Here is a 27,717-nt window from a genome sequence, read left to right as displayed (position 1 = left end):
GACACAACTTGGTATCATGCAAATATCTAAATAGTATGAAACCTTGCAACAATCATAATGCTGGACCTGTCACCTGGTAAAGGATGAGTTAAGTCTGATGTCCTCTGTGTCTTTCACGTCCTTGTTAAAATGCCTGTGGTCTAACAAGTCTGTCTGCTCCATTAGCTACCTTTCAACTGTGAAAAAGAACATTTATCATCCTCTAATATATCCAAAACCCACAACAGTGATGGAAAGGAATGAACTTCTTCTTGCTGAGGTGACATGCACAAAAAGTTAAGTTTTCTTTCTCCATAAAATCAGCAACAGGAATGATTTAAAAAAAAAATGTTAGTTTGCTTCGAGGTAGCTGATTTATAATGCACAACAGCATACATGAAAAGGTGTCAGGTACAACAAATGGCAGAGAGCGTACAACTGGGATTCAATTCAGCACAAAATGACTTCCAAAAAAGCCACCGGCAAACTTCTTTAAAGCTTACAGCTCTTTTCTAACCAGATTAATCTTCCACACTCCTGCGAATCAACTTTTCCTCAGCAACAGCAGCACCAGCAGTCTCACTAAGGTATTATTTTCTCTACAGCATCAGCTAAGACAGGTTTTGTACTGGAACTATCAGTGTATCCACGGTGCGGCTGCCTGGTTCCACAAGTTTGGGCAGCACTCATCAGCTTTTTCTTCAGTCTGGCTGCCTCTTCTGTTGGATGATAGAGTCCTTACTCCGAGAGTTTTACTGCAGAGGGCAGATAACACAAGCCTCTGTCTAATTTATTTTACTTCTTGACAATGTCCACAAATGATTTATTACCTCCTGTCATGGGCCCCTGATTGGGCCATTCCTGTTTAATGGGGCAACATTAGCATAAACAGTTATTCAAGTGCACCACCTCCTTGAAGTCACCCCCTGCCTAACGTAGGTACAGATTGATTGCTGTGTCTATTTTTGCTTTTGATGGAAGGGTCTGACTCAATGTAAAGTTAACATGTCTGGTGTGTGTGTGTGTGTGTGTGTGTGTGTGTGTGTGTGTGTGTGTGTGTGTGTGTGGGCCAGCCAGAAGTGACAATTCCATTCCTTCGGACCCTGACTAGGCTGAAGGATCGTCTGTTATGATCTGCTCTGAATAAAGTTGATATTGGAAGTCCAATTGACTCAATATAGGCTATTGTATTCTTTGACATTGTTGGACTGTTTATTCCCTTGTATTTAATATACTTTATTATTCATGCGTGTTCACTGCAATAACCAGTCAGTTGTATTAGTCAAATTCCTTAATTTGTGAATCATTACACAATGTCACCGTAGACTTTCAGAACAGTCTACGATGGCCTGGATTGACATTGTTTGTGCCTTTGCGGCCGCCGTACTTTCTGCCTCTGAAGAAGGACACGCTAGATGTGTTTTGGCTAGTAGCAGTTACTGAAACAAGCTAACTAGGTAACACAATGGCTGAATATTCTCAAGTAAAATCAACCAAACTGGTACTGAAAGGTCTGAACAAGGGGTAAGTCCTTCTGTCACTTACTAGCACTGATCGCTGTAGTTGGCTAGAGAATCGTTCACTGCTAGCTAAATGAGTTTCTGTAACCTCTTGTTGGCCATGTCCTAACTAACATTATAACCGTATTTAAAACATTGCAAGAGCCTCGATGCACTGCTAAAACTGTGCATCAAGTCATTTTGCTATTATAAACATTGTAACGTACAGATGACATTGTCAGGATGGTACAAAGAAGCCCGTTGACTGTATTTTACCAAGCTACAATTTAACTTCAACAGACTCTTTTACGAGTCAGTTGGGATTAGCCCCTGGCAAAGGCCGTAAACAATTACATGCGTTTGTTACCACTGTAATTTAGCGTTATTAGACGAGTATGCACGAATAGTCTTATGGTGGCCCTGAAGTAGAAGTTCCTTATCAAAATCATACAGTTAGCTACACAGCATTGCTAGACCACATATTGTCCAAGTGGTTAGCTTTAGTGCAAAACTAAGAAAACCACAGTTAAGTCATAAGCAGTCAGTAATTCATGAATTATGACTGTACCGTAATGCAAACATCCCAGAAGCCCATATTCGTTTTCCCATTATACTGCATCACTCATTAGTGCACGAGATGATTTATAGTGCCTAGGCTTTTTACATCCTCTACAGACTTTCACTGTAATGTATATATCTTGGCGAAATTGTCCACTAATACTCTTTTTAAATTGCTACATGCTTAATATGATAAGCCACTTACAAGTATAGGTAGTAATGATTCCAAAACTGGCAGTCTTGGAGATAGAAAATGCATAATGAATGTACTCTAGACTTCCCTTGTACTTTTAACTCAGCAGAATCTTACTTGACCCTCTATTCAGTTAGCTCTGCAAATTGTATGGCAAGTGAATAGGGTTGGGTATCATTAGGATTTTGCCGATACCATTATTGATACTGCTGATCGATACTGATACTTATCAATACTCTACTCTGCTGAGGTAATGGAGTGTGACTGGGTAGTGATCCTGTGTAACGCCTGTCCACCCATCACTAGTTACTGATGTTTTTCTTTTCAACCTCACACCAAGCAAGTATCAAGGTGTTTGCTAATGGTAAGAGGCGTAGTAATTGAGGTTGAGGGCCATGGTCATTTTGATACTGATACCGAACCCTTGAAGTGAATAACAGATATCAGATGATAGCATGTATGATCTAGAAGCTCTAAAAGACTGTACAGTGCCTTCAGAAAGTATTCAACGCTCTCAACATTTTCTGCATTTTGTGCAAATTGAGTTAAGTTCTAGCTTATTTGTGTAGCCCTTAATCACAGTTGCAGTCTCAAAGGGCTTCACAACGCCCGCATTATGAAAATGGCACTCCCCAACCTTAGACCCTCACTGAGAACAAGGAAAAACTCCAGGAAAACCTGATCCACATTGCATCCACATTACTTATATCTCTACAACTTGATTAGAGTCCACCTATGGTCACTTCAATTGATTTCACATGATTTAGAAAGAAACACATATGTCTCTTTAAGGTCCTACAGATGACAGGGCTCGTCAGAGCAGGAACTCAACCATGAGACAGAATTGTGAGGAGGCATAGATCTGGGGGAAGGGTATAAAACAGTTTCTAAAGTGTTGGGATTTCACAAGAGCACAGTAGACTCCATCATTAGGAAAAAGAAAAAAAACATGGAACTACCTAGACTCTCTCTAAAGCTAGTCATCCAGTCAAACTGAACAAAAGGGCAAGAAGGACTTTGGACAGAGAGACCAATTTAATACATTTTGTATTCAAGCTGCAACAGCACAAAATGCAGAAGGGGACTGAATATGTTCTGAAAACTTCCCTTATCACCTATATGTCAAATCATTCTTAACTAGAAAATTCATTCTTCAAACAAAACCCAATGATAACAATTTTCATCACTGTATTAATTTTCTGCATTGTTATTGAGTTTAGGAGACTCTTGCAGTTGCATTTCCAAGGGAAATGTATTCACTTTAAAACAAATTTACAAATGCACAAATGTAGCCTAGCTAATTAGTGGAGTGGAGATACTTTTGGCATAATGTTAATGTTTCATATGGCTTTTGACAGGAAAAAGAAGAAACATAAAGATAAGAAGAGGAAAAGGGACGCGGATGAAGACAAACCTGATGTTATGGGTATGTGTCTATATTTAGTTTGGAATTACAGAAATTATCTAAAGTATTTATTTTTTGATCTCCTGTCTCCTGGGAAGTGCACAAAAAACACTCCCCCCTCCCTTAAAAACTGCTTCTGAAGTGCTCTTGGACAAGGCACTTAACTCCATTAACACTGACTCAGTGGCCAGCAGTAGAACACTGTGGTTGTACTAGCAGCTCCCAGCTGTGAGTGTGTTTAAATTGTGTAAAGCAGAGCATTGCTGAAAAAGTGCACGTTTGTTCAACAGACTTTCTCGAGGCAAGTAGTTCCTAATGGTTACAAGCAAAATATTTGTCAACTTTTTATTCAGCAGAGGTAAATTTTCAGCCATGAGGAAACTGATGTTGATGTTGTTGTGCTTGTGGCCTCTCATCTGGATTCCATCTATGATCAAACGGAGAGCACCCACTGCCCAGACATGGAAATGTGACAGTGGATGTTTTCAGTAACACGGTTTTCATTTTGTTTGGTAGTTTAGTGTCTTTGTTGTCCCTGTGGGGAAAACTGGCATCACAATAGAAACAATTCATATTTATAATAGACTAAAAAAAACACAGACAGCACAACATGCAAGATACAGCAGACAGCAACCTGCTGTAACATCCAAACAACTGGCAAGCTAACACTATGTAGAAATGTTGCCCAAACATCACTGAGCTTGGAAGTGCCAGCTCTTCTCATGTATATCTGCTATGGTGGATAATGCCATTTTAATTAACATGGTGTCAGCTGAGTAAGATTCTACAATATACTTAAGCAACTGGATGCATATCAGACCAAAAGTAATCTGTAATATTTAGGTTGTCATGTCAATACAGTGGATATCCTGTGTCTTTTTACAGCATCTTAGGCAAGGCAAGGCAAGTTTATTTATATAGCACATTTCAGCAACAAGGCAGTTCAAAGTGCTTTACATACAACATTAAAAACATCGAGACAAAATGAAAAGGATAAAATTCAAATAAAAGACCAAGAAAAATAAAGTTCATTAAAGAGCTAAGAGAATAACCCCCCCCCCCCCCCCCCCCCCCAAAAAAAAAGTAATAATAGCCCTAATCTTAAGTGTATAGATAAACTGCTCTGTTGGCCAGTAGGTCTGTTAGTCTCTGCTTTCTGGGTGCTTGAGCTGGCCAAATATTAAATGCCAATGTCTGTGTGATGGATGGGCTCTTACAATAGTCAGAGAACTGCATGAAATTGGAGTGCAGAGTTTGTTTTTCACATAATTACCACACAAATACAGCAACATTGAGCACCACTCACAGTAAATTAATCACAGTCATAAGGGCAATGCTGCTGTGTTTAATAATTGCTGGTCAGGTCACCTTAAATCAACAATATTTGAAAGTGTTGTAATTGCCCTGTTGACTTTCATTAATTTAGCATAAGCAGTGGCTAAATTTTGTTGATGTTGGTACTACTATTAGCAGTAAATCAAACTTTTACCTGGGGATTATTACAGAAAGCAGTCAGATAACTGTGAATGTGTTTTGCTGTGGCAGACTCCACTTTTAGAACCGCTACTCTTAAGAACTGGTAAAACTAAGATGTGATTTTGCCATTTCAACAAGAATATGTTGAATTAAGTAAGGAATAACTCTTGTCCAACTTCTGCTTGTTTAATACTGTTACGGTCACATGCACCTGTTTTATTGCTCCTTTATTCTTTAACGGCATAGAGTTTGTTTTTATTTGTGTTGTTCATCAACATTACCTGCAGAATTTACCTATATTTTGATATACAGTGGGATGTGAAAGGTGATAAGAGATTATTTTCCATTACTAACCCTAAACCCCTAACACGTGTTTGCACCCATAATCAGTATGCTCAAGAAAGTCCCAGATTGGTGCTTTAAATGGTGAGACTACATACCTCGATGTTATAGAGGATTTCATCCACATACAGGACTATAGAGCAATGCCATGTATTACTACACCTCCATCATGGGCCTTTCTACTCACCAGGTGGTTGGTGGTCTGTCCGTAGCTTTGGGGAAATCAGTGGAACCGTTGCTGTAGAGATGCAGAACAACTCTTACATCCACGCCCTGGATACTGGGCTCTTCACGCTTGGTGCACCACACAAAGGTAAGGAGACATACTGGACTGAATGCATAATTTTCCAGATTCATTTTGGACGAATCATGTCCTTCGTGCAGTTCTACTTTGGTGTAGGAGCTCCATTTGATCACCTCCTTATCATCAGCGCTGTAGATAATTTGCATATGAAAGGTTGATACCTCTGACTTAACATAAAAGCGCGTTTCAACTCTGAAATGTGTTATTTCTATGCTGTATGAAAGAACGGTCTGGGCCAGTGCTTCCCCCAGGATTTCTTTGTAGGATGGGTGTCAGGGACCCGCGGTCACACAGCAAAGCACAACACCACCATCATGTTACTCCCATTTCCCAATGTTTTATCTTTCCAATTTAAGTGTACAGAGTATATTGTAAACTGCATTGAATACATGTGGAAGGCCTGGCTGGAATGTCAACAGCAACCTGAATCCACTCATCTTTCAGTCTAGAGTAAATTGTCAGTAGAGTACAGCACTAACCTAGGCCACATCCACACTAATACGTTTTCGTTTTAAAACGCCGTTTTAAAAAACGAAAACGATCTCCGTCCACACGAGCGTTTCAGAAATAATCTCCGTCCATACTAACACGCCTGAAAACACATATCACATGACCATTCACGTACACTGGGCATGCGCGTGCCGGTGTAAACAGGAAGCAGATTGTCTACTCTGCGGTCGGTTGCTTAGTTGCAGAAAATACTATGGAGAACAGCAGATGGCGAAAAGTATGACCAGAGATTTCTTTGCGTGGACCGACGATGAGGTGGAACTGTTACTGAAAGTAACACATGAGTATAAGGCGGTCATGGCGGTGGAAAACATAGATTGGGAGTCGTCGCAAAGCAAATACGGCGACATATTAGAGCGGTACCGGGAGCATTATCCATCGCCGGAGGAAGCCATGGCAATGGGAAAGGAGTACCCACACAAGAAGGATGAAATCACAAAAGGTATGTAGGCCTAGCTATAATGTTTTGGGTTGATTTTTTACAAAAAAAAAAAGCATCTGCGACGCTGGCTAATAGCCCAATAGTTTTAAACAGGATTGTGTTTTTAACCTTCCTAATGTTTTGTTTTGTGTTCACAGGTCAATTGACTACCGAACTCAAGGCCATACGGATCAGATACAGGCAAGCAGTCGATTCGGGTAGAAAAAGTGGCCATAGGCGAGTAGTCTTGCTCTATTTTGAGCTCTGTGAGTCCATTTGGGGAGGATCTCCTGCTACTCGTGCGATATCCGAGGGTATCGAGATCGGCGACGTGGCGGTGGAGGCCGTGGAATCGATCGCCAGCTCGCCTGACACTGGGTTGTCATCCATGCTGGGTGGTTATTATATTATGGGTTGAGGTACCACTCATTATATGACTCCACGCTCACCACACACCAGACCACCTATTCATACGGGCACACGCCCACAAGAAGGCCCCTCCCGGAGTACAATTCGCCTGCACATGGCGAGCACAGCAGTCCACCTGCACTGAACAGTGATTAGAGACTATACCCATCTGTAAATGACCAAAGAGCTCTTCTTGCTGTGGTTCACACTTTAAGCGGTGTTCATGTGCACCTTTTGAGTCCTTCTGTGTTTTGCTCTTTAATGCATGTTTATAGTTATTTGATATTTGCACATGTATACAAAGTTTTTGTCCTATTTGTTTTTGTCATACTTGCTTTATATTGGACACTTGTTTTTATATTTCTATATACAGTAGTTATTTATTTTTACTTCCTATAATAAAAGGTCTTGTTTGATACTTAACCTAAGATCTACCTCTATCTTTTCCACACACGCACTCTCACTCAGAGATTAATTTAGTGGGGAAAAAAATATATATATATATTTTTCAAACAGTTACAAAAAAGTGGTTTTATTTACAGTAGTGATATTACAAGAAACACATATTGATATAGAAAATAATATTGATACATTGGAATAATATGGAAACAGTAAATGAAATTGCAGGCCTCCAGAATTTTCCCTCACAGTAGCCACCAACAAAGATACTCCAATACTACTAGGCTGCTACTAGGTTACTATAACCTAGGTCTTGCTCTATCTCTCTCTCTCTCTCTCATACACACACATCAAATTTACTTTAAAAAATGAACAGTTACAAATCAAAGTTTTACTACATTATGGGTCAATAAATTTTGTCAACACTCGTCTCACTCGTTTCCCCTCGGTTTCGTTGTTGTCTGTTCTCACAGTAGTAGCTCTGCTGGGTGGCTGGAAGTCCCTGTCGTACTTGAGAGCAGCATTTATGCTTTGTTCGTTTACAGTTTCTTTGTGAACTTCACAGTAGTTGTGCAGAACGAAACAAGCATAGATAACAAAAGGAAGGTCCTCCATGTTTATGTCCATCGCCCTCCTCAAAGCCGCAAACCGTGCTTTCAAACGTCCGAATGAACAGTCGATCACCATGCGTGCCTTGCGAAGTGACAGCCCATAATACTGCTCCTGTGGGGTAACTCCGCCATTGGGGTACTCCTTCATGAGGTACGGCATCAGGGGATAAGCTGGATCACCCAGAAGAAACACAGGGACAGCATCTTCGCCCTCCACCAGTTCTTTAGGGCAGGAGGGAATTGTCCCATCTTTTAGGTCACCACTCAATTTCGAGTTGGCAAATATGCGCGCGTCGTGCACACTACCCGGCCATTTGACAACAACGTCCATGAAACAGTACTTGTAGTCACACAACGCTTGTACATTCAAAGAATGTTTCCCCTTTTTGTTGATGTAGTCTGTGGATTTAGCTAGGGGGTGTTTTATTTCGATGTGTGTGCAGTCAATTGCTCCCAAGCATTGTGGCATACCGTGTGTTTGGTAGAAGTTGACGACAAGATCCTTCACTTCGGGCTCTGTGCTCGGTGTTTTGATGTAGTCTGGACCCAGGAAGATGGTGATGGCCTTACAGACTTGTCGGATGATGACTGAAACAACTTGTCGGGATAGTCCAAATGCATTAGCGGTTTTCCGGAGTCTTCCCTCGTCACTTAGGTAATACAACGTGCATGCTACCTTTGTAAGTACATCCACGGGCGCCCTCATTTTTGTTGTTGCTCCTTCCACATGCGGACGTAGTCTTTCGCTGAGGTTGATCAGGGCCGATCTGGACATTCGAAAGTTTTCTCGCCATTCCTCAGGAATCACAACTTCATTGATAAAATTATCCCACCAGGCACTGGTTCTTCCCGGCCTCACCCAAAACCGGCGCTCCATGTAGGGCTGATAACGCCGCTGGACACGGGAATTGTCGCAAATCGCTCGAATAATATCTTGCCTCCTGCGCATGTAGGCAGTAGCAGCATTATAAAATGCAGAATTTAACTGTACAACAGCTGCTAGCATAGACAACAAGGTCAGCAACGCCTGTAATTCGTTATCCATGTTGAATTAACCACTGGTAGTCATGGCTAATGTCGTTTGTTTTCTTCCGGAAAGGGGTCACGTGATAGGGGCGTGGCGAATCAGGGAAGGATACGTCGTGACTGATAAGACCCAATCAGGAAGCGAACGTGTGTGTCTGCGTCATCGTTTTCAAAAGTCTCCGCCCGTCTCCGCCTGCCCAAAAGTCTCCGCCCGTCCAGACTAAAACGCAAGTTTTAGTCTAGTCCGGAGTTTTCGAACTAAAACGGGGTCAGCAGCGTTTTCAAAGGAGCAGCGTCTCCGTTTTAGGGGTCCGAAAACGCCGGAGTAGTGTGGACGCTAGGTGTAAACGTAGGAAAAGTTATGCGTTTTAAAACGAAACCGTATTAGTGTAGATGTGGCCCTAGAGGGCATCCTATGACTGAAGAAGTTAGCATAAAAACAGATTTTTAATTTTACTCTACCTTCTACAGAATTTGTTTTTTTAACCGTCCCATTATTGATGAAATGTAAGAAATTAAAAGGTCTTAAAGGATTATCATGTAAATCTGGTATTCCCTTCACTTTATATTTTGATGTGCTATAACTCAAATAGCAACTCTGATACCACAAAACCGAACATGCATTGTCACGATATACTGTAGGTAAGGAATTCTTAAGCAATTGTGTGCATTGTTCCCTTTTTTGCTAAATGCCTGTACACACAGTGTGAATCTACCATAAACGCAATTATTAAAATTGCTATTTCAGACCTGAAAATGCATTATACATTATGGTCTGAGCAAAAGGGACTGGTAGTTTTAGGGAATTTAATGGATTCCAACAAATAATAGAAGAAATCTCCAGGGATCCAGTTTTCTTGCACTGAGACACAAGAGGAGAGGGAAAATGGAAAATGTAGAGCCGCAATGGATGTCATGTTCCACTGCTGCTGCGAATCTGGCAAGGTAGAAGGCATTTTTTAGCACCAGTTCAATTGGGGAGATGAAAAAAATCTTGCTGTTATTGTTCCTTCTTAGCTTTCTACCTTTCAGTGACCATACCATTCTGAAGTGTACATCTATCAGTCTTCTTGTATTATGATGAAGTTTTTGATTTAAGCGATATAGCAGTCACTAGCAGTTTTCTAAATACATTTTATATTATATTCTAAGAGAGTGGAAATGCAAAGGACACTGTAAACTATCAGACTGATATTATTAGGTGTGTGGGAGGAGCACCTCTATAAGAGCTGGGTTCCCTGTGTTTGTTTGTTTTGTTCATTTATGTGTAATGCTTTTTGCAATGCATAGTGCTTAGGAGAATTATGGTATACACAGTGGCAAATACAGTGTGCATCTTGTACACCAGGCAGTATGGTAGAAGTCACAAGCATGGACAGGGCGGGACAGGGTCCTCACTGCAGCCTGCAGACGTTCACATATCAGGAGGTAGCTGGGTAAGTGAAGAGAATATTTTGTTCAGTGATTTTCTTCATTCCAACAGCACTGTGCTGCCACAGCACTTTGGTGTTAACAGGTGGAGTTTTTAAAGTCAACGTAGTTTCACTTACTCCAATAATGTAAAATCCCCTGAGCTCCTGAAAAGCGCTAGCGCACTTGTGGTACAATCTATTAGGCAGTTCCTCCAAGAACTTGTGGTTTGATCTCAATAATTAATGCAAATTCAACCAATCCCTGCAATATTTGCGAGACCTTGCAGTTTTGCACAATTACCACAATTTTTCTGCATGAAATGGCCCAATCAACAGAGTGCTTGCAATTTGGGCCAATCATGGCACTTTTTTCCTTTAAAATGGGCCATAAACAAACTTTTTCTATCTCGGTCTCCTTACATCACAACCCATGAGTCCACAGTGGAGCTGCTGAGAGGGAGGAGAGGGGGGATGGAAATGAGGTGTATTCTCATATGTGAGTGTTGTTCACTTTCCACAGGTGTATGAAGTTGAATGCAATTTGTATTTCATTCAACCTGCACTATTACAGTTTCCATTTAGGTTCATGAAACATAACTGGGAACATTTTAAATGAAACTATACAGTTTTATGTCCATGAAACAATCAAATGAACACGTTTTATTTGGTGCGTGAAGGTATATTTAATGAACTCTGGAATCTAAGCATAGTAGTTTCCTTGTTGTAACTTAAAGTCCATATTTTTACTGTTCAGTTAACCTTTTTTTTTTTTTTTTTAGTTTTCTGAAGTATTTGCCCTTTACTTTCCTGTAGTTTGCTCACACTGGGCTTTTGTGTTGCTTTGATAATGAAATAATTGCTACAGAAATCACCTACCAGAGTACAAAGCAATGACACCAGAACCTCTGTAGGCTCATCTACATCCATAGCTGTTACTCAGCCATTTGAGTGCTATGTAGTTAGTTCCAGTATGTTTAAATTATTTTAATGATGTATCTGGCCACATTCCAAAAGTTGACACTGATCCCCATGAACAAACACTGCTCCTGCACTGTTTTCCAGGTAATGTTTTGTAGTAGAAACTGGAATAGATCCCTAAACTGCCCAGGATGTCATGTAGGATGACAGAGTGGGAGAAAATAGGACTCTTACCTGGGAGAAATTCCAGAGGAGGATTATAATGTAAAAATAGCAGCATGCCAAATTGTGAGCTGTAGCGTATATGCCATGTTTCCTTGCATTTGTTCTGTCACAACCACGTCGTCAATCGTCTCTCCACATTTGAAGTTGAGGTGGCAAGTTCTACAACTGTTAACTTAAGACTGCAGTTGCGCAAACTTGAACTTAAAACTCAATTTCGAGGTTGCACTCGCTGTAGACTCCAGACATGGGGGGGGGGAGTAAAGCTTTCAGCATCTTTCAGTCATGCCTTCAGTCCACAAAGCACAGTAAATCCAGACACCAGACAGAAAAAGCTGAATAGGGGTTGAGTTGAGGGGAAGTACAGAGCTAACTCAGAGTTTTCACTCACTTCTGCCTTCAGGCAATAGTGAGGGAGTGATGCTCATTGAAATAGTCTGCCCGGGAAAGAGACGCTGCTTACAATTCATTCAGCCCACGTTTTATGAGAACCAGTGAAAATGGCTGGGAGATTGAAACATCCCAATTCCCTTGGTGAGTCCTCATCCTCTGCATGCACATAAGCTCATTTCTAGGAGATGAAAGAGGACGAGAGCTTGCATTATAGAAAGAGAGATTAGAGATTTTCCCCCCTCGACGGGATTTTCTGTACAGGCATCACACAGTGGATGATATAGCCCCTTAGAAAACAGAAAAAAAATTCCCATTCACCTTCTGGGTCAGAGGGAACATGCTGATTTTCTCCCTCCAAACTCACGGGGTCACAGTCTGACATATTCCAAAGATAATCAGACGTTTGGAAAAAAAAGCGTTTCATGTCACATTCACCTCTGCTTTATTAATGTCTTCCTCATTAATGTCTAGCAGGCGGTGGTCTTCCTCGACAAGATGACTGTATGATGCTCTGCAAATTCACAAGCTTTGCTTTATTGCAAAGATCAGGGAAAGGGCCCAGTCAGTGACAGGGCACACTCATGTGAAATCGTGAGAAACTTGGGAGGCCTTAGTTTTAAAATAAAGGGTTGAGACGCAACACAACAGTTCCTTCTGGATCTTATTATTTTAAATGCCACAGCGATACCGGTGGAGTGGACCCGTATCAGCACAGCACTGCATGGCCCAGGGTTTACATTATTAATTACAAGAATGCATAAGTAAATCATGAAGCCGTGTCTCAAGGATAAACTTGCTGTGAGAGAAATTATGCACACATTCTTTATTCATAATGACACATCATTGTTATACAGTAATACATTAAATACTAATTGATTCCTTTTGTGTAGAAAAAAACTTTTTTCTGTCAAGATTGAAAGATCAGTGACCAGAATGTGGTTTAGGGCGCAAGATCTTGCATCATAGAGGATTCTACGTCGGCTGGCAGCCTGCTTCTACATTTTGTTTGAAAAGATAGTTAAGTTTTTATCACAGTTCGTCAGGCCCTTCATTAAAAACAAATCTGAAAACAATGAAGAGGGAATGAAAAGACAGCTGTGCCTCATGAACTTATTCAGCCTGGTCTGATTGAAATATCTGATTTGTGTCTCTTTACTGGGATCTCTTTTAGTTCTATTCTTCCAAAGGTCCAGAATAATATAAAACAATTTAATCAATTCATATCAACAATATTAAAATCTCTAAAAAGATTTGTGTTTGATATATTTCAGATGATGAAGGGCCAGACCCTCCGGAGCAGTTCACTGCCATCAAGCTCTCAGACTCCAGGTGAGTGTGCAGGAAAACTACCTGAGGCTTCCACAGATTATCCTTCACTAACTGATTTAATGCCCCTTTCTGCAATATTTATGAGACCTCAAATATCTGAGGTCTTTATTTTATATGAAGTGATCATTTATGTCTATGAATGTGCAACAGTGTTTCCCCAACCATAAAATAAAATCATAAAATCCTTTTTTTGATATACTGAAAAGCAAATCTTGCTGCCACCGCTCTGGTCCAAATGTACGCTCTACTGCAGAATATAATTTGACCTTTTTTTCCCTTTCGTTTTTATTTGCAGGATAGCCTTGAAGTCTGGATATGGAAAGTACTTAGGTATCAACTCGGATGGTTTGGTGGTGGGCCGCTCCGATGCCATCGGCGCCAGGGAACAATGGGAACCAGTTTTCCAGGAAGTGAGTTAAACCTGTTAATCTTGGTGCATATGCAGACTCAACCTTATTGGGCAGCAGGTAATGAGTAGGGAGACCGTCCTTCAACCAGAGGACCTGGGGTCATTCCCTGCGTTGGCAAGCATCTGCCCAGTTAAAGTGTCTGTGAGCAAGATGCTGAATACCTGCTGAATACCTCCCAGAAACACTGATCTATTGCTGACGCTGCGCTCTGAAATACCTGTGGAGGAGAATTTCTGTAAGGGGCTCGATAAATGAATCATGTTACACCCTGCATGGCCATACAAGTGTAGACAATTTTACCAATAGCACCCTTTGGTACAAGAGATGCAAATGGGAGCTTTTTAAATTTCATATTACTTCAATAATGTTAGGAAATGAATTCAATATTGAATCTTATAAATTCTCAATACTTTCAGTAAATGTGTCTGGCAAGCTGGAATTCCATTTTAGCATCACCTCCAGAGGGCAGATGATCACATGCAGATGGCAGGTGGATTGGAATAGTAGAGAAGGAAGAGGGGGCAGATTGGAACAGACAGAGAGGCAGTCTGGCTCCTGACAGTGGACTGCAGCCATCAGTACAAAATTCAACCAAGTCAGATATCTGAAAACATGGCAACAGCATCAAACAGTCCACCACATCTTGAACTGAGTCCCAGTCCACCTAAACTGGTTGACGAAACTGGTGCCAGGAGCAAAATATGGAACTATTTTGCTTTTAGAACCAACAAAGACAGACATCCAACAGTCATATCAAAGCCAACTGTGCAAAGGTTGCTAAAAAGCTGTCCAAGTAGAATTTCAGTAGTATCAAATTTTTTTTAATATTAAACTTAGCATTGGTATTGAAGTAAAAATGTGGGTATTCTGAGAACCTTTCTGAGAAAGACTTAAAAATACACTTACCTGCTGCTTAAAATATACAGTAGCTTGGAAAATATTATTTTCTTTGTGTAGTGAGGGTGAAAGGGGTAAGTTGAGCCTGTGGGTAAGATGAGCCGCCCCTTGTATCTAGGCAACCATACACAAAATGAATCATGTGATCACCGATTTATGAAGAGTACTATTTCCCTGAATCTGTGATGGAGGAGAATACACGTAGAGACTGTGAGCCAGTTAGTTTTATCATGGTAAAGATGTAATGACTCTCGTATGTAAATAGAAGTAGATACGTTTGACTCTTTATATATTAGTTTAAGAGTGTATGTGGTACAATATGAGATCATAAATTCAGCATGACTGTGCACTGCAGTTGCTGTGTAAAATAGTTGTGTTGAATAGTGGTGGTGGTGGGGCAAAATGTACCACTTGCCCTAGGGCAAGTTGAGCCATGGGCACAATTTATCCCAATCTAATGACTGACTGAGAGACTTACACAACTGAAATGTTGTTTTCAAGTTATGTTGAATGAAGTTGTGTATTTTTACAATGTTGAAATTAAGATAAATCATGTGAGGTCAATACATGCACACACTGTACAAACGTGTTGACAGTTGCATTGAGCCAAGTTGTGCATTGTTATCCTTTTGAAAATAAGAGAAATTTCATGGTACATTGAAGTAAACACAAGTTGTGTTGTTAGAATGTGATAGAGGGATGAGAGACAGCGTGTCTGCACCTGTCCCTGTACAAAACAGTACATGTTGTTGTATACTAATATATGGAGTAGCACATTTTACCCCCATACAGCTCAACATGCCCTGTCCTCATGTTCAGTTTACCCCTACTCTGCCAAAAGACCCACTTTTTTTAATCATCTATACTTCTAAAACTGTATTGGCTACAGAAAATGCTGCACAACAACCTTAAATATTCATAGCAATTATTGTTTGAAATAAACTCAAATTTATTTTGACATAGTAGCACAAAATGTAAAAAGTGGCACATTTTGTCCTGTTCTCCACTAGCTGATTGGAATGTAATCTGTGACACTTAGCTGCAGTCATGAACAACTAATTCATTATACACAATGTGTCTTCCTTATCACTGGAACACACCTCTTCCCTTGATGCTTTGTTGAACCTGCAAACATAAAATGCCCGGCCCAACCTTGAGACACATTTACATCAAATATCAGGAAACCTTTAGTGCCTGTCAGAACAACTAATCCCACCACAATTGCATCTAATCTACTCTCTCCTCCTCTTCTTTCTCTCTGTACTGCTTCAGGGCAAAATGGCTCTAATGGCAGCAAATAGCTGTTTCATCTCCTACAGTGACAGTGGGGACATTGAGGCCAAGAGCAAGACAGCAGGGGATGGCGAGATGCTGAAGGTGATGTGTAAATTGTTTTCATCCACAAGGTTGCATCTTAATCCTCACATTTTAAGCATGCGATCTCTGTGGGGACCTGACTGTTGAGACGGAGGAAAAAAACAAAATGACCTCACTTCAGGGGGTTCAAGGTATTGATATTTAATGCACAACTTTTTCTCTCTTGCTCTTTCTCTCTGTTTTTTTTCTCTGAATGATGAACAGATCAGATCATGTGCAGAAAGAGAGGTCAAGCGGAAAGATGACATCGCAGATGAAGACAGGGGCAATGTGAAGACCTGTGAGATCAATTATGTGTGCGTAACTTTCACTGTTGAAACCACCTTTATAAATATACTGCTGGCTTAATACACAAGTAGTCCAATCAAAAACAACCAGAAGAAACCCATGGTGAATACTCTCTAAATATCATTTTCAAATTAAGTGTCTTATGATATTCTGTGCTCGGTTCCATAAGGCTTTTGAGCTGCATTTGATGTGTAACTTAAGAGCGTATTGGATGTGATTTTGTCGGCAGAAAAAGCCCAAATTAGACGCCATGAGCAGGTGGCTACTGCTGTAAATTAGTTTACTTGCTTGCTATTCTTTTTCCTGTGATTTGTTGGTTCTGATCTGTGTTCTCCAACAATTAATAGTTTCCAGTCTCTGATACAGACGTTATTTCACACATTTACAACATGGTGACAGGTCCTAGCTTCCTTGTGTCAGGCTGTATTTGTTGAACAATGCAGCCCACTCTCCATGATGTGACGACTGTTTTGTTGATGTGCCAAGAAACTAACTGCTAATTTTGGAAGATGTCAAAAAATATCTCCACAGAAATCATATCAAATGGGGGTTTGTGGTCTAATGTGAAGTCATTTGGAAGTCTTTGACATCAGCATGAAGCAGATCACTGGAGCTACTATTGGTAGCAGTGTCTGTTACCTTGTTTTTGGGATAACAATGTCATCACAGCAAACATCAGTAATATATTAATCTCACACATAAGATATCACTTTATTATAGCATCTTTAATAAGAATGGCCCATTGAATGAGGGTTTTTATAGGTTTTACTGTAAAGCCTTTCTTTTCCAAGCTCTTTGGAAATGTATTTAAAAGTTTTATAGCCAAATTAGCTTAATTAAAATGGTTACTGCACCTTAAAATGTACCCATCTCTCCAGAAAATGATCATGGGTACTTGTAAAGTAAAAAAAAAAATGTTTGAAAGATATATTGTTTAATTCACCTGGAACACCTTGCAATTTGGACACAATAATAATAATAATAATAATCCAAAAAGATTGTTTATCATTCATTGTCAGCAGAGCAGCTTTAGTGTTTTGTCTCTTGATAAAATCAGAGATTTGAGTCTTGGCGTTCTTGTTTCAAGCTTTAGATGTGGCTTCTTCATTATTCATAAATACAAGTATGAAATACACAAAGATCTTAACAATAACATGAAAATCCTTTTGGTCACATGTTTTTTTCCCCAATAATCATACTAGCGTTTTGCCCCCCTCCAGTTTGACATTTTCCAGTGCAGCCAGTGCACCTTGTAGCCTCCGCTGAAATGAGTGCTGAAGCACTTTATTCTGAATAGGGGAAAAAAGCACTGGGTGCTGGCTGACCTTTGTAGACGGTAATTTCCTTCCCATTAGCCTGACAATCCTTTGGTCGGCACCGGCAAGATTTTGACAACTAAATCACTTCCCTGGATGTGCGATTGCGCCCGGTAGCCACCGCCTCGTCAATCCATTGCCTTAAAGATGGTCTGCTGTTGGGTGAGATGGGAAATCGGGCAATGCCGCATTTAAGTTTCCTATGGTGCGAGTGTTTTTTACGGCCCATCTGTGGCCTATTAAGTCCCAGGCAATATGTCTGAAGCTGTTTTCTGCTTGGCGTGCCTTGGTTTTTGCTCCCACTCCATTATTCGTTTTTAGAAGAACGCTGGGGAAATGGACTCATCATGGTGACGTGATGATAACGGCTGCCCTTGAGCTTGTGTCTTGATGTAGTGCTTAGCCTCTCAAATGTGTTTCAGAATGGAGTGCTGCATGGGAATCATAAACCACTGGCACAGTATGCTCCGTTAGTGAACCTATATATCGGAAAAGTGTCCGATAAGGAACCTTGCTTGATATTTGCACCATTAAGATAGTTTACATTGAAATAAGTGTGAATATGTTCAGTTATTCCAGGCGCATTTATAACAGACCACGTTCTGTTTGATGACATAATTTAATCCTCCCAGCCCGTCACACAGTGCAGTGCACCTTTCTGCACTTCTGGCACAGTTTTGTTGAGTGCATTTACAAACATTAAAGGGGATTCAAACTCCTTTAGGAAATTCCATTGTCACCCATGGACCCTAGTAAAACCTCTGGCTTGACTGAAAATTTAAATACTATTTTGTGTTGAATTGTGGCAGCTACTTAGCCTGTTGGTGTTTGGCTGCTGCTGTAAACATTGTACTGTACTTCCTACAAAGTATTCCTGATCTCTTACATTTAGCAGCTGACAGCCACAGTGTCAATGCTCAAAAATGGATTAGAGGTTGTGATAACAGAGGTTTCAGTGAGTGTGTGTATATGGGTGTGTGTTTGGTGTTGGGGGGTTGTTTGCCTTTGCGGTACCTTTGTGTAACCCAACTTCGCTCTGTGACTTGCAGGAAGAAGTTCCAGAGCTTCCAGGACCGGCGGCTGCGGGTGAACGAGGGCGAGAGCTCCACGCTGAAGAGAGCCAGGGTGGACGGGAAGTTTCATGAGACTTTGCTGGACAGGTGTGGAAATGTGCTCAGTGGAATTTGATTGTCACACACTTATCCTGGATTTTTACTACGTTAAGTGTTCCATTCACTCAAAAGAAAATGAATATATGAAGGTGTAAAATTCAAATAAGATTTTTTTTTTTTTTGTGTTCGCTCTCCTTGTTTAATTTGGGCTAAATTGCCTTAAGCAGAAAAATGATTTAGATTACATGCCATTGAAGACTTCTTTCAGCTGTAGTTTAGGATTTTGAATAGCGGTTTCCTTTAAGAATGGTTCTTATTCTGTTGTTCTTGCTTTATTATCTGACATCAGGTTCCTTTCATACATTTCAATGGGACTGTAAATGCAGTGCAGACTATCAGAATACTGAAGCACAGAGGGAAATTTGTGGCTCCTGAAAGGACGGCATTGGAGTTCAGTTCCTCAGTATTCAAAATCAAGAGTAAATCATCAACCTCCTCCCACATGTGAAAGTACAGATGGTGCACTTTTCAGTTTTTTTTTTCATGTTCGATTTCTTAATTGACTTCCACAGTAAAATCAGAGAAGATAAAGTGCAAACGTATGCCTTATATGTGTTTTCATATACAGTAATGATAATTTCTTTTTTTTTTTTTGAAATGCCAAAATGGACTCAAATGCCATATCTAAGTGACATTTATATATTCCACACTGCACTTCATTATTCTGAGGCAGAGTATACCCTACACACCATGAAATCCCTTTACGTTGTTCTGAAGGGATCTAATATAAGATTTGCTCTCAAAAAAGGTAACAATTTAGAAAATAAATAAAAATGTCTCTAAATCAAATATGATGTTGAAGGCAAAGGGACTGAATACATTTGCAAGCTAGATTTTTCTATTATTGGAATTTTTTACCTTCACATAAATTTCCTTTCTACATTGTTAGAATAGAATAGAGCGCTTTGCATAGATTCCAGACTAGGATTCTGCATAAATCCATGCTTAAATTATTTTGTGGCACAAGAAAATATGCAACAAGTCAGTGCTTTTTTTTTTTTTTACAGCCACTGTAGATAGATTACCAATTAAACTGAAGAAACTCTCTTGCCTTATATTGTTTTATCATTTATATGAGACTGAACATAACATGTTGTCTGTTTTTCTTTTCCGCAGGAGAAGCAAAATGAAAGCCGACAGATACTGCAAGTGAAGATTCAACTGTAGATTATCATTTCTTCATAAAAATCTTGTTTAGGTAGATTTGGCTGTTTGATCATTTGATGTACTATTTTTGTGTGTTTTTATAATATGAATAAACATTACTTTGTCAAAACAGTTTCGTTGGTTTCTATATTCAGCTCTGAAAAAAAATAAGAGACCACTGCAAAATTATCAATTTCTCTGGTTTTACTATTTATAGGTATGTGTTTGAGTAAAATGAGTAAAATGAACATTTTTGTTTTATTCTATAAACTACTGATGACATTTCTCCCATATTCCAAATAAAAATATTGTCATTTAGAGCATTTATTTGCAGAACAGACAACTGCAGACAACTGGTCAAAATAACAAAAAAGATGCAGTGTTTTCAGACCTCGAATAATGCAAAGAAAACTAGTTCATATTCATTTTTAAACAACACAATACTAATGTTTTAACTTAGGAAGAGTTCAAAAGCAAAGAAGAGCCAGGCTGAGGTTTGCAAAAGACCATAAGGATTGGACCGTAGAGGACTGGAGTCAGGTCATCTTCTCTGATAAGTCCAATTTTTAGCTTTGCCCAACACCTGGTCGTCTCATGGTTAGACGGAGACCTGGAGAGGCCTACAAGCCACAGTGTGTCGCACCCACTGTGAAATCTGGTGGAGGATCGGTGATGATCTGGGGGTGCTTCAGCAAGGCTGGAATCAGGCAGATTTGTCTTTGTGAAGGACGCATGACTCAAGCCACGTACAAGGTTGTCCTGGAAGAAAACTTGCTTCCCTCTGCTCTGACAATGTTCCCCAACTCTGAGGATTGGTTTTTCCAGCAGGACAATGCTCCATGCCACACAGCCAGGTCAATCAAGGTGTGGATGGAGGACCACCAGATCAAGACCCTGTCATGGCCAGCCCAATCTCCAGACCTGAACCCCATTGAAAACCTCAGGAATGTGATCAAGAGGAAGATGGATGGTCACAAGCCATCAAACAAAGCCGAGCTGCTTGACTTTTTGCGCCAGGAGTGGCATAAAGTCACCCAACAGCAATGTGAAAGACTGGTGGAGAGCATGCCAAGACGCATGAAAGCTGTGATTGAAAATCAGGGTTATTCCACCAAATATTGATTTCTGAACTCTTCCTAAGTTACAACATTAGTATTGTGTTGTTTAAAAATGAATATGAACTTGTTTTCTTTGCATTATTCGAGGTCTGAAAACACTGCATCTTTTTTGTTATTTTGACCAGTTGTCTGCAGTTGTCTGTTCTACAAATAAATGCTCTAAATGACAATATTTTTATTTGGAATTTGGGAGAAATGTTGTCAGTAGTTTATAGAATAAAACAAAAATGTTCATTTTACTCAAACACATACCTATAAATAGTAAAACCAGAGAAACTGATAATTTTGCAGTGGTCTCTTTATTTTTTCCAGAGCTGTATATATTCTTTTAAGCCAGTTGCACTCATCTCACATTACAAAGGTGACTGTGGTGACACATACAGGTGGAGATCGGCCCATTGACCTATTTTATGTAAATAATTAACCATCATTGCATTTTTCTGTAGCAGCAACTGTTTGTTCAACCTTTAAGTCATTGGATGGCCCATTTTAGAAATCACTCCTATAGTATATAATTCAATGCAGTGATTTAGTGGTAAATAAAACGTGGTCTATGATCTCCAGCAGGTGATCACGATAAGCGTAGTGGAGTCCTGCTGGTTTTCATTCTAGCCATCTGATCAAGGACTCATTTACACCTGGAATGTCAGGTGAGTGCAATTAACTAGCTGGTAGGATAGAAAACCAGCAGATCTCTGGGTCCCAAATACGTGGATTGAGAACCACACAAGGCAAACAATCACCAATATAAACCAAAAATTAATTATGCTTTTATAGAAGAATTCATGTATGTGTTTTATCCTCACAAAGACCTTATCTTCATATCAGTTTGATAATACTTGATGTGATGTGTACCATAAAGATGAATGTTAAATTCATTCCCGCAAATAAAAAGCTGGGTAATCTGAGTTCAAGTAAATTTAGCCTACTCTCCACCGCATTCCTGATTGCACGCTATATCACGGGGAAAACACTTGCAATGGTCACACGCAGTTATTCTCGCTTCCTCCTCGACCAGACCACTGTCCCGTATCACTGTATTTTATGGGGGTGTTTGAAATCAGACCACAACTTTTCTTTGACACTACTCTTGCCTCTCTACCACAAAGACATATATTTCCTTACATTTGCAGAGTGTTAGAGATAAATATGCTTTGATTGTCATTTATTTGTTCAGATTATGCTTCATGTGCTTGTGAGATCTTCCTGTTATCCCCCTCGCACACATATGAGAGCAGATCACTGTCACGAGGTAAACAATATGCACTTCCTGGTTTCAAACAGCAAAACCTCGGGCGTGAAGTAAGACTGGAAACACAACAGTGTCGGATAAACAGCGTCAGATATGGGCCACTCTGTTTTTCTCTTTTTAGCGGCTTTATTTTCGCTCACATCGACACAGTTTATACCGCCGGTAAGCGAATTTTATGCATTATAATTGTGTTGCCATCCACTTTATGCTGATAGTAACATATGTAAGTCAGCTAACATTTAATCTAAAGGACATTGTGTTCTGTTTGAAGTTGACTCAGAAATCCTACCAACGCTATCCAACCTATTGACTGTTTTGATATTAACTGTTGTATTGTTGATATTTAATTTCCAGTATACTGAAGATTGTCGAACAGGCATGTATCCCCCAAAGGGCCCCACGTAAGTATCTCTAACTAGTATAAGCATTGTTGCAACTTCCAAAACTTCCACTGTGACCAAGTCAGCAGAAACATTTCTCTGTTTAGTAACATCTTGGTGTGTCAATACTTAGTCAATACTGACTGGGAGCTCTGCTGCCTTCAAATACTCCTCGTAAACTCCAGCCTGTGATCGCTCAAATCGTTAAATTGCCAGTAGTTTGTTGTGTGCATCAGTTTTACCATTAATTGTGGACACGTCTCCCCTGCTCTCTGCTCCCTAAAAAATCCCACTTTCCCACTGCACTCAGCTCTTAACTATATTTCCAACAGCAATTGAAGGCAGCATACCTTCAAGCACATTGTTGGTGGCCTGGTGCCACAGTCATTTCCATTTTAAAGTTGCCCAACTATATGATTTACTGGACAGGTGAAAATAGCACAGACGACCTCAAGTTGTTGCTGCTGTGCATTTGCATTCACTGCAAAGGTTTTACATTTGTTGTATTCTGACTCAAGATGCAAGTAATTGCTCCGACATCTTGAGGCTGTTTGGACTAAGGTGAAGTGAGACGGGTGGAATGAAAACTGATGAAAGATGGCTAAAACAATCTAAATGGTGACACTGTGAAAGGGATCACCGATCAAAGAAAAACGTAACTTTGTGCAACGCCCGACAATTTGCATACCTGCATGCCCGGTTGCACAAAAACTAAAAACAAAAACTTGTTGGCATATGTTGGCATGCTGACTGGCATCAAGCCTGTAAGTAATCTGCTATGTAACTGAAGATTACATCTACATGGAATATAATTTAAGATTGTTACAAACTAACAATGGTTAAATGTATGTTTGTCTTGCATAGTTCCAACAAAAACCGGGCATGCAGGTATGCAAATTGTCATTGGTGTACTGCTCACCCTTCTTTATCAGGTTCAAAGATGCCGTCCCCTGGTACACAGTCGACCTGGACTTACCCCCCCACAAGAGATGGACGGCGTTGATCACTGACAAAAAGACTGAAGTAAGAATGCTGCCAAGTGATTTCAACAAGCTTATATTGGAAATCTCACAGAAATTACCCATTTCTTATCAACTTGTTCTCTTCAGCTGGTCAACATGATTCAGGCCATCAAAGACCTGGCTGATGCTTTCGTGCCCAGTGGGAAGCTGATAGAGATGGTTGACATTGCCTTGGTGAGTGTCATTTGTCTCACTGAATTCTATACACTTTCCTTAAAAATAATGTAAGTGTTTATTTTCCTGAAGGGTTTATGAGTGCAGCATGTTCTTTGATTCATGGTTATGATTTTGTGCTCTGCAGCCTCTGGTGGCGGACACCCTCCCATACCCTTTCGGTGATGAGATTAAAGGGATCGCAGCCGTTTCAGGTGTTCCTCTTGGTAAGAAAACACACATTTCTCTTTCGCCTCCATTCAATGATGGTTCCTAAAACTGGCCCATTAGTATCTGCCCTTTTTATTCTGTTTGTCTTATACTTTTCGCCTCCATTCAATGATGGTTCCTAAAACTGGCCCATTAGTATCTGCCCTTTTTATTCTGTTTGTCTTATACTTTTCTTTTCATTTTTGTAATCTAGGTGAAGTCGTCTTGTTCAACATCTTCTATGAGGTGTTCACTGTCTGCACCTCAGTCGTAGCAGAAGACTCTAATGGTGGGTGGTCAGGCTCTATTATTGGCTAGTCAGTTAATTGTTTTCAAACACATTGTTATATCAGTACTAAAATGCCTTTGGTCTTTGCACTCTTACAGGCAACCTCATCCATGGTAGAAATCTGGATTTCGGATTGTTTTTGGGGTAAGAATGTCATCAAGTTGAAAGAGGCATTTTTAAGCTTAGCATGATTGTGTTTGTTGACTCAGACCTGGGAGCAAGGCACTGAATTCAGAAGCTCATGAGATGGACTTGTCCTCTTTGTAGCTGGGACATGAAGAACAAGTCATGGACCGTTAGTGAGATATTGAAGCCTCTCATAGTCAACATCGACTTCCAGAGAAATAACCAGACTGTCTTCAAGTCCACCAACTTTGCTGGATATGTTGGCATGCTGACTGGCATCAAGCCTGTAAGTAATCTGCTATGTACATCAACATGGAATATAATTTAAGATTGTTACTAACTAACAATGGTTAAATTTATGTTTGTCTTGCATAGTTCCAAGTGTATATCATGCAAGATTCATCTAAGATTTTTTCTTATTTACCCGTTAGCACACATTCACACTGACTATGAATGAACGCTTCAGCCTTGATGGAGGATACATTGGTGAGTGTTTATCCGCTCTTGTTGGACACTGTTTCTACAGGCATTTGAGGTAAGAGGAGTGTTTCATGACTGTGTAATCATCATCTCATCCGGTTTCTCCTAATGCAGGAATCCTGGAGTGGATCCTGGGAAAGAGAGATGGGCTGTGGATGAGCTTCCTCACTCGCTCCGTCCTGGAGAATGCTACCAGGCATGTGTTCAATATTTCATATATTATACTTCGGGGAGCACTAAAGCAAGTCAAACAATGTCACACTCGTACTGTTAAATGAGAGCAGAAACTTAAAGTGCAGCATGAGGGATACTGTTGCCACTGAGGACTGTGATGAAGTGATATTATCTGTGCAAGACACGCCATGGACATTGTGGGGTTTTTTTTATCAACGAGAGCATTTTATTCTTCAGAGGGATAAGAAATAAATGGCAGTGTGTGTGAGTGGAGGGGGGGTTGGTTGGGTTGGACAGCAGTATTTGACCGTCCCAATAATGCATCTTCTCTCTCACCATCACTAGTTATGAGGATGCCAAAACTCGCCTGGCGCAGACCAAGCTGCTCGCTCCAGCCTACTTCATCCTGGGAGGAAACCAGACGGGCCAGGGCTGCGTCATCACCAGGTCCAGACTGCTCAGTCTGGACATCTGGGAGTGAGTAGCTTTGTAGTCGGCTTATTTAATTTAGAGCATTGCATGTGAGTAATATATTGATCACCTCTTATGCATATTGAGGAGTGAGTGTGTGGTTGTTTTGTTTTTGTAGGTGCTAGAAAGAAATGCTTTTGTCTGTTAGGATGATAAAACAAAAGAGGTTTGTGTAGGACCAGGGGAAACAATTATTTTAACAGAAATAATGAAACAGACAGCCTTTATGACCTATTAAACTGACTTGAGTAAAATTAAATTGAGAGTAATGACTTAATAGTTTGAGTACTGTGTGACTACGGCTGTAGATGACCCACACTGACCCAACCTTATTCATTAGACTGCACTTCTCTCGTGAAACACCCAATAAATCACTTACTAAAATAGCAACTAATGAGAATGTTGGTGTTCCTCACATCACCTGATCTAATTATGTCTCACAGATCAGTTGCTCTGTGTATCATGTTGCATATCAGGTTTTGTTTTGTTTAATTCTTCAGGATTGACCTGAAGCTCGGCCGGTGGTACGTCCTGGAGACGAACTACGACCACTGGAAGGAGCCGTTGTTCCTGGATGATCGCAGAACTCCTGCCATGAAGTGCATGAACCAAACCGCACAGAAGGTGAGTAGTGTGACCCCTGCTCCCTGTCCACAACTGGACACACATTGTCTTTGATGAGAGGATATAAACTTTTTTTTTTGATGTAATCAAAAGGTCTTTTACGCCGGTTACATTCCTGTTTTACCAGAGTAGTAAGACACCTTTGATCTGCCATTTCTTTCGTAGAACATCTCACTGAAGACAATGTACGATATGCTGTCAACCAAACCAGTGTTGAACAAGGTGAGCCTTTTAATGGTATTTGCGGTATTTGAACAGTCTAACCAGCTTCACAATAACAGACAGTGAAAGTGGCCTTTATTTTTCTCCTCCTCGCTTTGCTTATTGCAGCTGACCACATACACAACACTGATGGAAGTGTCCAAGGGGAACCTGGAGTCCTACATCCGTGACTGCCCAAACCCCTGCATGCCCTGGTGACCCTCCAAGCACTGAACCCAGATCAGTTTTTAAATGCTTAATTGCACATGGTGGCTGTGGTGGGGACAAGTTCAACTGATCTTGGGACAAAAGTTGAAGCTGTTCCTTATTTCAAGCGTTTGCACAGCAACTAATCATCTGAACCAAAGTTTGCCTCAACCGTGACGTAGCTCTGAGATTTGTACTTTTTAAGCACTGCAGGAATACTGAATTGATGTTGTGTTAGGAATACTAAATCCTACATGTTGGTAATATTAAGTCCTATATGGTATCTTTCCTGTCTTTTTGTGATGGAAAGGAGTACAAAAGTGAAACAAACTTGGAAGTCTTTTATCACTGGTGTCTTGTACAATACGGCTATAAATGAGAACTATTTTGAAATGTGAGATGTATTTGGTAGTTGTGTGATGTCCAGTTGCAGGGTGAGTCCATATCAATGGTTCTCAACATGGGCCTAGTGACCTCTAAAGAGGCTGCGAGATTAATTCTGATGTGTGATGATTCAAGGAATACAAATCTTTTTTTGGGGTTGCGACCCAAAACGGTCGAGAACCACTGTGTTACAGCAACAGTCTCATCCCCAATTAACTGACCATGTCACTCAATGCTTCTAACAAATGTACTTCATAGTTGACCACTTTCCATTGTTCTAATTATTAATAAAGGAATTTCCCAAACCTGTGATTCTCCCTGTATTTCTGACACTTCATTTGTACCATATGAGGTACTACTTGGAGATTGTTTAATACTGAATTAAGTTGTGACTTATCAGGTTCTGTACACTAGTGTTAGGTACAGTGCATTATGCTGATAGTACCATAGGTCAGGGATAGTTAAAACAGTGTAGGGTATTTGGGTACAGCATACTGTAAAATAACCAATTCTCTGAAGTAACAAATTAAGAATCAAAACGGCATTAGCTTGGCCCACATCAGTAACTACATGACAACACTTAAGTACTAATTCTTTACCAAAAATGGAACCACG

At 40.3% G+C, this 27,717-nt stretch overlaps 2 protein-coding genes across 2 annotated transcripts; both read left to right on the top strand.

The window, feature by feature from the left end:
* Positions 1–1,368: 1,368 nt before the first annotated feature.
* frg1 (FSHD region gene 1) lies at positions 1,369–20,143 on the top strand. Its single transcript, XM_071545591.1, has 9 exons — positions 1,369–1,503; positions 3,588–3,655; positions 5,643–5,765; positions 13,348–13,405; positions 13,701–13,815; positions 15,985–16,089; positions 16,294–16,385; positions 18,743–18,853; positions 19,982–20,143. The coding sequence occupies exons 1-9, from the start codon at positions 1,445–1,447 to the stop codon at positions 20,016–20,018; spliced, it is 768 nt and encodes a 255-aa protein (XP_071401692.1). The 5' UTR covers positions 1,369–1,444; the 3' UTR covers positions 20,019–20,143.
* Positions 20,144–22,411: 2,268 nt separating this feature from the next.
* On the top strand, positions 22,412–27,401 carry asah1b (N-acylsphingosine amidohydrolase (acid ceramidase) 1b). Its single transcript, XM_071545590.1, has 14 exons — positions 22,412–22,543; positions 22,736–22,782; positions 23,694–23,784; positions 23,871–23,957; positions 24,085–24,163; positions 24,361–24,435; positions 24,534–24,579; positions 24,703–24,847; positions 24,993–25,047; positions 25,156–25,237; positions 25,561–25,692; positions 26,187–26,310; positions 26,476–26,532; positions 26,641–27,401. Exons 1-14 carry the CDS (start codon positions 22,475–22,477, stop codon positions 26,728–26,730), a joined length of 1,179 nt encoding a protein of 392 aa, XP_071401691.1. The 5' UTR covers positions 22,412–22,474; the 3' UTR covers positions 26,731–27,401.
* The last annotated feature ends 316 nt before the right edge of the window (positions 27,402–27,717 follow it).

Source organism: Centroberyx affinis, unplaced genomic scaffold (assembly GCF_046629955.1).
Source record: "Centroberyx affinis isolate AG114_WGS23_722 - 3 ecotype Tasmania unplaced genomic scaffold, CSIRO-AGI_Caff_v1 ptg004975l_1, whole genome shotgun sequence".
Lineage (NCBI taxonomy): Eukaryota > Metazoa > Chordata > Actinopteri > Beryciformes > Berycidae > Centroberyx > Centroberyx affinis.
Note: the sequence above shows the minus strand (reverse complement) of the source record. Positions and strands in the feature narration are given on the sequence as shown.